Consider the following 13488-nt stretch of genomic DNA (forward strand, 5'->3'; position numbering starts at 1 on the left):
AAACCCATCCTAAAACTCCTATGAGATCTCTAGGGACCTGAACAACCAAAATAATCATGAAAAAGAACAAAGCTGGATGACTCACACTTACTCATTTCAAAGCTTACCACAAAGATACAGTAATCAAAATAGTTTGGTACTGGAATAAAGACAGACATATAGACCAATGGACTAAGGCAAAGTCTAGAAATAAGCCTATATAGTCAAATTATTTTCAACAAGGGTGTCAAGACCATTCCCTGGAGAAAAGATGGTCTTTTCAATAAATGGTGGTGGGAAAACTAGATATTCACATGTAAAATAATGAAGCTGGATCCTTACCTAAACCATATAAAAAATTAACTTTTAACAGATCCATCCTAAATAAAAGACAAAAACTATAAAACCCTTAGAAGAAAACATAGTGCAAAAACTTCACAGAACTGGATTTGGCAATGATTCATGGCATTAACACCAAAGGCATAGAAAACAAAAGAAAAAACAGACAATTTAGACTTTCTGAAAAATTTTGTGCATTCAAAGACACTATCCATAGAGTAAAAAGGCAATTTCATGAGAGAAAATCCTTGGAAATTATATATCTGATAAAGAATTAGAATCTAGACAATTTAGAGAATTCCTAATACTCAACAACAAAAAACAGTTATTCAAAATTGGGTATGGTCTTCAATAGACATTTCTCCACAGACAATATACAAATTGTCAATAAGCACATGAAAAGATGTTCAACATCATTAACCATTACCACCAGTTGAGATGCAGATCAAAATGAGATACCGCTTCACATCAATTAGGCTGCCTACTATCACAAAAACAGAGTGTAACGTGTGGGTGAGGATATGGAGAAGTAGAAACACTGTGCACCACTGATGGGAATATATACTGATACACCTGTTGTGGAAAACAGTATGGTGGTTCCCAGAACAAACTAAAAATAAAATCATATGATCCGGTAATTCCACTTTGGGGTATATACTAAAAAGAACTGAAAACAGGGTCTCAAAGAGGTACTTGTACACCCATATTCATAGCAGTATTATTCACAGTGACTAAAATGTGGAAGCAACCCAAGTGTCCACTGATGGATGAATAGATAAGCAAAATGTGGTATTTACATCAAACAGATCAAACAGGGTATTACTTATCTAGCCTTGAAAAGAAAGGGAATTACGATGCTACATCTTACAACATACATTAATGTTGACAACACTAAGCTAAGTGAAATAATCTACACAAAAAAAGACAAATACTATATGATTCCACTTATCTGAGATACTTAGAGAAGTCAAAATCATGGAGACAAGAAGTAGAAGGGTCCTTTCCAGGGCCACAGCAGGTAGAGGAATGGGGAATTACTGTTTAATTGGCACACAGTTTTGCAAGATAGATGATGGTGATGGCCACATACAATAAATGTACTTAATATTAATACATCTGAATGGTAAGCTTAAAAAGGGTTATGGTGGTAAATTTTACAATGTGTATTTTTACCACAATTTTAAAAAATTGGAAAAAATACATGACCTCAGTCTAAATATGAAAATGCATCAAACACAAACTGAAGAATATCCTACAACTAGCCTTTTTCTCTTGTAAAGTGCCATATTCATAAAGAGACAGAATGGAGCTACTCCAGATTAAAGGAGACTAAAGTGTCAAGAAAACTAAGCAGTGTGTGGTTTTGAACTGGCCAAAGAACCTATTTCTGATTTTTCTATAAAGACCATTATTGGAGAATTCGGCAAAATATGATTATGGTCTGCAGAGTAGATAAATAAATTACAGTAATGTTCACTTTTTTGATTTGGCTCACTGTACCATGGTTAATATTTTTGTTCTTAGGAAAAACATTTATTATAAAAAATTAGCATTTAGGGGTAAAAGGGACATGAGTGAAACTTCCTTTTAAATGGTTTGTTAAAAACAATAATATACTCAATTATACAGGAAGAGAAGTGATAAAGCAGATACTGTTAAGTAAAAATACTGACAATTGGGTGATCTAGGTAAAGGTATATGGAATTTTTTTGTCCCATTCTTGCAACTTTCTAGAAATCTGAAATGATTTGAAAATAAAAAAACAAACGCAAAAAGAAAATTTAAAAATCCTAATCCAAATAGAATAAGGGCACCGCATTCAGATAGTGTATGGTTTAAAAAGGCTCTTCAAGGTATGCTTTTCTGTTTAAGATTATCAGTAAAATCAAAACACATCAAGTCATACTTTAGATTATACTAATGTTCAAATCACTTAAGACTCAAAACTTAGATGTTTTGTGAAACTTAAATGGTCCAGCAGCAATAGGATATTCTGCACTAAAAGTATCTCTAATATAACTACTCTCATATCATGTGGGAGTTATTTGTTAACTTGCCTCTTGCACAGAAAGATAGTAGGTTCCTAAAGGACAAGGACAATGTGATATTCATCTTAGAAGCTACATGATTGGAATCGTAACAACAACAAAAAAAACGAAATGAAAACCAATCCCTCCACGTCATCTGTTATGAACAAAAAAAGTCATCTGTTATTAACACACACACAAAATTAGCTATAAAGCATTTTCAACAACATCTTAATTATATGACAGCTCCTCACAATTGGTAGAAATAGAGGTTTGAAAAGCATCTGGTTTTAAAGCAAGGATTTACTCTGAGGTAGAAATAAGTGTGTATATTTAAAGGCCAGCATCACAGAGACTGTATGATTTTGCCTCCAGTATGAAGAATGAGCATCTGTTATTCACCTACTATGTGCAGCTGAGTAACTTCTCCACTGTCATACAACTGAAAAAGGGTGAGGCTAGTAAGAGGTAGAGTCAGATCTCGCTAGATAAAGCCCATGCTCTTACTGCCACTTCAAGCAGCCATTCAATGTATCTTTCTCTGTACCACTTTGTATAACAAGCCTAATTCCTACTGTAGGGTGCTTTCATAAAATTTAAATGACATGATCAATATAAAAGTGCTCTGAATAGCATAAAAGTTCTACAAATAATGAAAGACAATATATATATTTTTTAAAATTATCATCTATCTAGCTATCTCTCTCTGTCTAATTGCCTGATTCTCAAACTCCGTTCTGAAGCAATCAGGGAAGTGTTATTCCCCATTTTAATAGATGAAGGGAGTATAAAACTCAGAGGTTTACTAACTTGCTTGAGTCATGAAGGCAGGACTAGACTCTGAATATTGTGTCGCTTGCCTCTATTTCTACTACATCCTGATGCATCTAAAACATAAAGTATTAGATCTTTAGAGGAAAAAATATATCTATTTCAAATACTAGAACTTAAGAATGGTTTTCAAAATTTATTTGGGGACAAACACTTTAATTGGTTATATTAATTTTTTTTAATTTTATTTTGGTATCATTAATCTACGATTACATGAAGGACATTATGTTTACTAGGCTCCCCCTTCACCGAGTCCCCCACACATCCCCGTTCACACTGTCCATCAAAATAGTAAGATGCTGTAAAATCACTACTTGTCTTCTCTGTGTTGCACAGCCCTCCCTGTGCCGCCCCCCCCGACACTATACATGCTAATCATAATGCCCCCTTCCTTTTTTTTCCACCCTTATCCATCTGTTCCCACCCATCCTCCCCAGTCCCTTTCCCATTGGTAACTAATAGTCCATTCTTGGGTTGTATGCTTCTGCTGCTGTTTTGTTCCTTCAGTTTTCTTTTGTTCTTATACTCCACATATGAGTGAAATCATTTGGTACTTGTCTTTCTCCGCTGGCTTATTTCACTGAGCATAATACCCTCTAGCTCCATCCATGTTGTTGCAATTCGTAGGATGTGTTTTTTTCTTATGGCTGAGTAATATTCCACTGTGTATATGTACCACTTTTTCTTTATCCATTCATCTACTGATGGACATTTAGGTTGCTTCCATATCTTGGCTATTGTAAATAGTGCAGCGATAAACATAGGGGTGCATCTGTCTTTTTCAAACTGGAGTGCTGCATTCCTGGGGTAAATTCCTAGAAGTGGAATTCCTGGGTCAAATGGTATTTCTATTTTGAGCATTCTGAAGAGCCTCCATACTGCTTTCCACAATGGTTGAACTAATTTACATTCCCACCAGCAGTGTAGGAGGGTTCCCCTTTCTCCACAACCTCACCAACATTTGTTGTTGTTTGTCTTTTGGATGGTAGCCATCCTTACTGGTGTGAGATGATATCTCATTGTGGTTTTAATTTGCATTTCTCTGATGACAAGTGATGTGGAGCATCTTTTCATGTGTCTGTTGGCCGTCTGAATTTCTTCTTTAGAGAACTGTTTATTCAGCTCCTCTGACCATTTTTTAATTGGAATATTTGCTTTTTCTTTGTTGAGGGTGTGTGAACTCTTTATATATTTTGGATGTCAACCCTTTATCAGATCTGTCATTTATGAATATATTCTCCCATACTGCAGGATACCTTTTTGTTCTATTGATGGTGTCCTTTGCTGCACAGAAGCTTTTCAGCTTGATATAGTCCCATTTGTTCATTTTTACATTTGTTTCCCTTGCCCGGGGAGATATGTTCAAGAAGAGGTCACTCATGTTTATGTCTAAGAGATTTTTGCCTATGATTTTTTCTAAGAGTTTTATGGTTTCATGACTTACACTCAAATCTTTGATCCATTTCTAATTTACTTTTGTGTATGGGGTTAGACAGTGATCCAGTTTCATTCTCTTACATGTAGCTGTCCAGTTTTGCCAGCATCATCTGTTGAAGAGACTGTTATTTCCCCATTGTATGTCCATGGCCCCTTTATCGAATATTAGTTGACCATATATATTTGGGTTAGTGTTTGGAGTCTCTATTCTGTTCCATTGGTCTGTGGCTCTGTTCTTGTGTCAGTACCAAATTGTCTTGATTACTGTGGCTTTGCAGTAGAGCTTGAAGTTGGGGAGTGAGATCCCCCACACTTTATTCTTCCTTCTCAAGATTGCTTTAGCTATTCGGGGGCTTTGGTGCTTCCATATGAATTTTTGAACTATTTGTTCCAGTTCACTGAAGAATGCTGTTGGTAGTTTGATAGGGATTGCATTGAATCTGTATATTGCTTTGGGCAGGATGGCCATTTTGACGATATTAATTCTTCCTAGCCAGGAGCATGGGATGAGTTTCCATTTGTTAGTGACCTCTTTAATTTCTCTTAAGAGTGTCTTATAGTTTTCAAGGTATTGGTCTTTCACTTCCTTGGTTAGGTTTATTCCTAGGTATTTTATTCTTTTTGATGCTATTGTGAATGGAATTGTCTTTCTGATTTCTCTTTCTATTAGTTTATTGTTAGTGTATAGGAAAGCCACAGATTTCTGTGTGTTAATTTTGTATCCTGCAACTTTGCTGAATTCCGATATTAGCTCTAGTAGTTTCGGAGTGGAGTCTTTAGGGTTTTTCATGTACAATATCATGTCATCTGCAAATAGTGACAGTTTAACTTCTTCTTTACCAATCTGCATTCCTTGTATTTCTTTGTTTTGTCTAATTGCCATGGCTAGGACCTCTATGTTGAGTAACAGTGGGGAAAGTGGGCATCCCTGTCTTGTTCCCGATCACAGAGGAAAAGCTTTCAGCTTCTCGTTGTACAGTATGATATTGGCTGTGGGTTTATCATATATTGCCTTTATTATGTTGAGGTACTTGCCCTCTATACCCATTTTGTTGAGAGTTTTTATCATGAATGGATGTTGAATTTTATCGAATACTTTTTCAGCATCTATGGAGATGATCATGTGGTTTTTGTCTTTCTTTTTGTTGATGTGGTGGATGATGTTGATGGATTTTCGAATGTTGTACCATCCTTGCATCCCTGGGATGAATCCCACTTGGTCATGGTGTATGATCCTTTTGATGTATTTTTGAATTCGGTTTGCTAATATTTTATTGAGTATTTTTGCATCCATGTTCATCAGGGATATTGGTCTGTAGTTTTCTTTTTTGGTGTGGTCTTTGCCTGGTTTTGGTATTAGGGTGATGTTGGCTTCACAGAATGAGTTTGGGAGTATTCCCTCCTCTTCTATTTTTTGAAAAACTTTAAGGAGAATGGGTATTATGTCTTCTCTGTATGTCTGATAAAATTCCGAGGTAAATCCATCTGGCCCGGGGGTTTTGTACTTTGGTAGTTTTTTGATTACCACTTCAATTTCGTTGCTGGTAATCGGTCTGTTTAGATATTCTGTTTCTTTCTGTGTCTGTCTTGCAAGGTTGTATTTTTCTAGGAAGTTGTCCATTTCTCCTAGGTTTCCCAGCTTGTTAGCATAAAGGTTTACATAGTACTCTCTAATAATTCTTTGTATTTCTGTGGGGTCTTTTTGTGATTTTTCCTTTCTCGTTTCTGATTCTGTTGATTTGTGTTGACTCTCTTTTCCTCTTAATAAGTCTGGCTAGAGGCTTATCTATTTTGTTTATTTTCTCAAAGAACCAGCTCTTGGTTTCACTGATTTTTGCTATTGTTTTATTCTTCTCAATTTTATTTATTTCTTCTCTGATCTTTATTATGTCCCTCCTTCTGCTGACCTTAGGCCTCATTTGTTCTTCTTTTTCCAATTTCGATAATTGTGACCTTAGACCATTCATTTGGGATTGTTCTTCCTTTTTAAAATATGCCTGGATTGCTATATATTTTCCTCTTAAGGCTGCATCCTACAGAAGTTGGGGCTTTGTGTTGTTGTTGTCATTTGTTTCCATATATTGCTGGATCTCCATTTTAATTTGGTCGTTGATGCATTGATTATTTAGGGGCATGTTGTTAAGACTCCATGTGTTTGTGGGCCTTTTTGCTTTCTTTGTACAATGTAGTTCAAGTTTTATACCTTTGTGGTCTGAAAAGTTGGTTCGTAGAATTTCAGTATTTTTGAATTTACTGAGGCTCTTTTTGTGGCCTAGTATGTGGTCTATTCTGGAGAATGTTCCATGTGCCCATGAGAAGGATGTGTATCCTGTTGCTTTTGGATGTAGAGTTCTATAGATGTCTATTAGGTCCATTTGTTCTAGTACAGTTCAGTGCCATCTAGTCTTGTTCAGTGCCTCTGTGTCCTTACTGATTTTCTGTCTGGTGGACCTGTCCTTTGGAGTGAGTGGTGTGTTGAAGTCTCGCAAAATGAATGCATTGCATTCTATTTCCTCCTTTAATTCTGTTAGTAGTTGTTTCACATATGTTGGTGCTCCTGTATTGGGTGCATATATATTTAGAATGGTTGTTATATCCTCTTGTTGGACTGAGCCCTTTATCATTATGTAATGTGCTTCTTTATCTTTTGTTACTTTATTTTGAAGTCTGTTTTGTCTGATAGTACTGTTGCAACACCTGCTTTTTTCTCTCTGTTGTTTGCATGAAATATCTTTTTCCATCCCTTGACTTTGTCTGTGCATGTCTTTGGGTTTGAGGTGAGTCTCTTGTAAGCAGCATGTGGATGGGTCTTGCTTTTTTATCCATTCTATTACTCTGTGTCTTTTGATTGGTGCATTCAGTCCATTTTCATTTAGGGTGATTATTGAAAGGTATGTACTTATTGCCATTGCATGCTTTAAGTTTGTGGTTACCAAAGGTTCAAGGTTAGCTTCTTTACTATCTTACTGTCTAACTTAACTCGCTTATTGAGCTATTATAAACACGGTCTGATGATTCTTTATTTCTCTCCCTTCTTATTCCTCCTCCTCCCTTCTTCATAGGTTGGGTGTTTTGTTCTGTGGTCTTTTTAGGAGTGCTCCCACCTAGAGCAGTCCCTGTAAGATGCCCTGTAGAGGTGGTTTGTGGGAGGCAAATTCCCTCAACTTTTGCTTGTCTGGGAATTGTTTAATCCCTCCTTCATATTTAAATGATAATCGTGCTGGATACAGTAGTCTTGGTTTGAGGCCCTTCTGTTTCATTGCATTAAGTATGTCATGCCATTCTCTTCTGGCCTGTAGGGTTTCTGCTGAGAAGTCTGATGATAGTCTGATGGGTTTTCCTTTGTAAGTGACCTTTTTTTTCTTTCTGGCTGCCTTTAATACTTTGTCCTTGTCTTTGATCTTTGCCATTTTAATTATTATGTGTCTTGGTGTTGCCCTCCTTGGATCCCTTGTCATGGGAGTTCTATGTACCTCTGTGGTCTGAGAGGCCATTTCCTCCCCCAGTTTGGGGAAGTTTTCAGCAATTATTTCTTCAAAGACACTTTCTATCCCTTTTTCTCTCTCTTCTTCTTCTGGTACCCCTATAATGCAGATATTGTTCCATTTCGATTGATCACACAGTGCTCTTAAAATTCTTTCATTCCTGGAGATCCTTTTCTCTCTCTGCATCAGCTTCTCTGCATTCCTGTTCTCTGTTTTCTAGTCCATTAATGGTCTCTCGCATCTCGTCCATTCTGTTTTGAAATCCTTCCAGAGCTCGTTTTATTTCTGTATTCTCCTTCCTTAGTTCTTGCATATTTCTCTGCAAGTCCATCAGCATGGTTATGACTTTTGTTTTGAATTCTTTTTCAGGAAGACTGGTTATATCTATCTCCCCAGGTTCCTTCTAAGGGAAAGATGTAGAAGATGTCGAAGGTGTCTGGGTTAGTCTTGTCTGGATCAATTTTTTTGCCTTTTCATGTTGGTAGGTGCAATGATGAGCTACTGACTTGTCTGTCAGCTGGCAGAGCCAAGACTTTCCACTTGCTCCTGGCCTTTCTTTACTGGGACAACTGCTACCCCTAGTGGCTTGTGTTGGGCAATTGCGTGTAGACTGGGTCTCTGTATCTTGTCCGGCCAGTATGGAGGAAGCTCCTTGCTGTGGGTGTGGCCAGCTCAGGCAGCTGCTCTGCTATGGCGGGGCCCCGGAGGGGTAATGGATTGGGGGCTGTTTGGCTGTTTACCTCCATGAGGGGTCTCAGAGCTGTTGCCCAGGGGGTTAGTGCGCCTGGAGTTCCCTGGAATTTCAAGCTGCTGGACTGTGACCTGAGATGCTTCCATCCAGCTGTGAGGTCCCTCTCCCTTTAAGACTTTCAAAAAGCACTCGCTTTTCTTTGTCACAGGGGTGCCAGCTTCGGGACCCACTCAAAGGTACTAGTATCCAGGACCCCACGCATACACTGTGTGTGTGCTCTGGTGCAGATGGCTGGGGCTGGGTGTTTAGCAGTCCTGGACTCCCTCTCCCTCCCCGCTCCGACTCCTCTCCTCCCGCCGGGAGCTGGGGTGAGGGGCCTCGGGTTCTGCCGGGCTGCGGCTTGTATCTTTCCCCTTTCACCAGGTGCTGGGTTCTCGCACTTACGGATGTAGTCTGGCTGTTGTCCTGTGTCTTCTGCTCTCTCTTTTAGGGATAGTTATATTTGTTGTATTTTCAAAAATATATATGTTTTTGGGAGGAAATTCCTACTGTCCTACTCACGCTGCCATCTTGGCTCCAGCCCCAACCCTTTCTTGGTTATATTAATTTTATAAGTGCATGTTTTACTCCATTAACCAGGAACACAGTTATTCTGGAAAATGAGGTACAACAACAAATTATGAAATAACCCTGCATGGACTTTTGTGGTGTATTTAAAACCTAAAATGAAGTTAGGTAGAATAAATAAGACTTTCTCTTATGCACACATGTCATTTTTTTTAAACTTCTCAGTTTACCATCTCAAAGAAATATGAAATAACACTAATAATATAAATGGCCAAGATCATGTACCACCTGCACATGCATTATTCTTTCAATCATAAAATATCTCAAGTGATTACTAGCATCTTCACTGATACAGATGAGTAAACCAGAAGCTCAGTGTGGTCAAGTAAACTGCTCAGAGTTACACAGCTAGTAAGCGGTAGGGCTGGAATTCCAAACTAGATCAATCTGACTCTAAGAACTTCATTTATAACTACAAGGCTATGCAATGCCTCAACAATATGCAAGTACAGTGTGATGCTAAGTTAGGGACACTTGCAGTAACTAAATCAGAGAACTCTAAACAGGAAAGGACAGGTTCCCTATAGGATATAAGAACAGAAACTAATACAAAATTTGAAAGGAGTCTAGAAAACTATTTTAATATCCAAGATGAACTGAAGTAACAAAGTAAAATAAACTCTAATCTCCTATTAAAAAAATTGTACCACTAAATCCTAGATACTTGGAAAGATATAACATTATACAATAACCCCTTAGGCTGCGTACTTAGAATTCTATTTTATTAATAAATATCCATCTGGATTTATCTCTTCAGTTCTTGTTGGCTTTATAATGATTTAAATTACAATTATTTTCATAAAGGGTCAAAGATTACAGAGAAGTAGTAACATAACAACATAGATTGAAGTCTTGGTGTAATATTTATAATATCCCCTAGAATCTTTTTTTGCATGATGTTTATATTGATTTTCATTTTTTATAAAGAGGAATGGCACTAAGATGTGAGCAATCATTGTATTTTTCCTAGTGGGACTTAGTTTGAAACTACATTTACACAACAAAACATATTACTATTACCTAGGTTTTATGTTACAGATCAGTAATAGTAAATACCTACAAAAGATGAATTTATTTAATTTTAATGAGACTGAAAATTCATACCAAAGAGCATTATTATTATACTTAATAATATTACAACCATTATTTTGAGTTTCAATGACTCTGTTGGTATAGCAGTTAGTGTCTTAACAAGCCACCCCTTGGAACTACTAAAGCTCTGAAAGCCAAAAATGTTCAGACTCTATCATTTGGCTATTATTTCATTTTATTTCTTGACTGTTATTGTTAACTTCTTAGAAATAAACCTTTTATTTTAGAATAGTTTCAGATATACAGACAAGTTGCAAAAATTACTGAAAGAGTTCCTATATACTTTACATACAGCAGCTACTATTTTTAACTAATACAGGTGAAGTATGTAATCTAACCAAATAACAGAAAGGTGAGTATTTCCAAAGAAAATAAATACTGAGAAATAAAATGCTAACCAGAACAAAACATCTAGCACAATACCCTGTAGATAATGATTTTTATTACCTTTAGATAAGAAAGTTTCTCAGAGCAAAAACACCTAAAAACTACTTCATGATTTACAAGTACAAAAGGCATGATAACAAATCTAAGGAGGTTCAGTATTATGAAATTTAGAATGTCTTATTTCATAGATAGCCTAATTAAATGGCAAATACCGTTTTATATTAAATAGCAAATATTTAATTCCCTAAGAATACCAACTGAAGCCCAAAGTGAATTCCCCAACCTAACAAAGAAATAGTTAAAACAGTTTGAAAAGAATATAAATGAAACATTAAAAGCAAATGAAATTTTTATGAAGAAAAAAGAAACTAATAAAAACCTGTGGTATGGTGGGTAGGATGACAGTATTCTCAGCAAGGACTGGCAGGACAGGGATCACAGGGACAGTGGGAGAGGAGGAAGGTACAGCTTCTGTTGGCTAAAAATCATCAATGACAAAAAATCAGGAAAAATTACCAAAACAAAAGGGAAACACATAACAAAGTTTTGTCCTAAAGATAAATAATTTTCAGAAATAACTGAGAAATCAGTAAAATATTAATGTACTACTTCAATTTAAAGGAGAGAATGCTCTCCTAAAGTTATTTTAGAAATAATTATACCACCAATAATAATTTTAATGACTGTAGTTAAAATGACTACTCTTTAGATGTTTAAATGAAAATAACAGATGATAATGACTTACTCCTCTCCTCTAAGGAACTAAACACTTGCTACAGACAACTATAAAATATTTTTTGACTTTCAGAATATCTTTGACTACTTTCTTCCTTGCATTCAAAGAATCAAAATTAATTTTATTAGCCCATCAGGTCAGCAACTGGGGCTTACAAATCTAAAGACAAAAGATTCAAAAGACTTAAAAATTGAAACTAAAGAATTTTCTTAAAAAGTGTGCTATCTACTATCTCTACTATCAAGAACTGCAATAACCTGCCTTAAATCTGTCTGTAAAGCCATTAATTTAACTTTCATTGAATATCTATTATGTGCCAGATATATTCTGGAAAAAATGAAAGAAAAGTGGGAACTCCAGTGACATAATTTAAACTCAGAAGTTTTGATACTTACACTCAATTACTCTATCTAGCTTGATTCAATAATTTTAAAAAAGATGTAACTGGAATACAGAAAAGGTGTTTTTTAATAAGTCCCAATTCCTGTAAGCTGGATGAATTTATAAATATTTGCTAAACTAATAACATATCCTACATGTATAAGAAAAACATTAACATCAAGCTTATTAAGAGAACAACATACATTAAAAGAGACAAATCAAAATAGGAAAAACAAGTTGCTAAACTTAAACAATGCTTTTTCTCACCAATAAAGAAATACAAAATAAAATTACAATGTTGACCTTTTTTGTTTATCAAATCAATGAATCAAGATTTATAAAAAATGTATGGAGTCTCTTCAACAATAGTACTGGGACAAACTGTATATCCACATGTGAAAGAATAAAATTAAACCACTATCTCACATCATATTTGAAAACTAACTGGAAATTAATTAATGGTCTAAATATAAGTGCTAAAAACCATAAAACTGACAAGGAATCACAGGAGTAAATATTCATGACCTTGGATTTGATAATGAATTCTTAAATCTGACATCAAAAGCATAAATGAAAAAAATAAATGAACTGGGCTCCATCAGAATTAAAACACTTTGTGCACCAAAGGACATTATTAAGGAAGCCAAAAGACAACTTACTGAATGGGAGAAAATCTTTGCAACTCACACATCTGTTAAGAGTTTAATATCCAGAATATATAAGAACTTCTACAACTGAACAACAAAAAGCCAATTAAAACATGGGCAAAGGATGTGATAGACCATTTCTCCCAAGAAGATACACAAATGGCCAATAAGCACATTAAAAGATACTCAACATTATTATTTATTAGGGAAATGCATATATCACTTCACACCAATTAGGTGGTTAACAAAAAAAAAATAGAAAGATAAAGTGTTGGTGAAGATGTGCAGAAACTGGAATCCTCAAAAAAATTCTGGTGGAAAACGAAGGTGTGTGTAGCTCCTGTGGAAAACAGTTTGGTGGTTCCTAAAAAAAACTAACAATAGGATTACCCTATGATCCAGCAATTCTACTACTAGATATATACTCAAAAACTGAAAACACGGACTTGGATACTGCCATTGATTGATGATGCATTATTTACAACAGCCAAAAGGCAGAAATAACCTGTCTATTAACAGATGAATGGATAAAACAAAATGAGGTATATACATACAATGGATATTATCCAGTCATAAAAAGGAATGAAATTCTGGTACCTGCTACAACAATGGATGAATCTTGAAAACATTATGTTAAGTGAAATTAATCAGATAGAAAAGGACACTACTGTATGACTCGATTTATATGAAATATTTAGAAAAGGAAAAATTCATAGAGAAAGAAAGTAGGTTAGAAGTTACCCAGGGAAAGGGAGAGAGGAGCATGGGGAGTTACTGCTTAATGTTTAGTCTGAGGTGATGAAAAAGTTTGGAGAGAGATAGTGGTGAT

General features: G+C 35.7%; 1 protein-coding gene across 18 annotated transcripts in view; it reads right to left on the bottom strand.

Annotated features, from left to right (window-relative positions):
* Positions 1-13488, bottom strand: part of DLG1 (discs large MAGUK scaffold protein 1) — a 318440-nt gene that overhangs the window by 155192 nt on the left and 149760 nt on the right. For 10 of the 18 annotated variants that reach the window (XM_073231852.1, XM_073231851.1, XM_073231853.1 and 7 more), the window contains one exon: positions 11275-11373. The exons of the other annotated variants lie outside the window; for them this stretch is intronic. In XM_073231852.1, the coding sequence (XP_073087953.1) occupies positions 11275-11373 (99 nt within the window). The remainder of the gene's footprint in view (positions 1-11274; positions 11374-13488) is intronic. 18 annotated transcript variants of the gene reach the window in all.

The sequence above is a fragment of the Manis javanica genome, chromosome 3, assembly GCF_040802235.1.
Source record: "Manis javanica isolate MJ-LG chromosome 3, MJ_LKY, whole genome shotgun sequence".
NCBI classification, from domain to species: domain Eukaryota; kingdom Metazoa; phylum Chordata; class Mammalia; order Pholidota; family Manidae; genus Manis; species Manis javanica.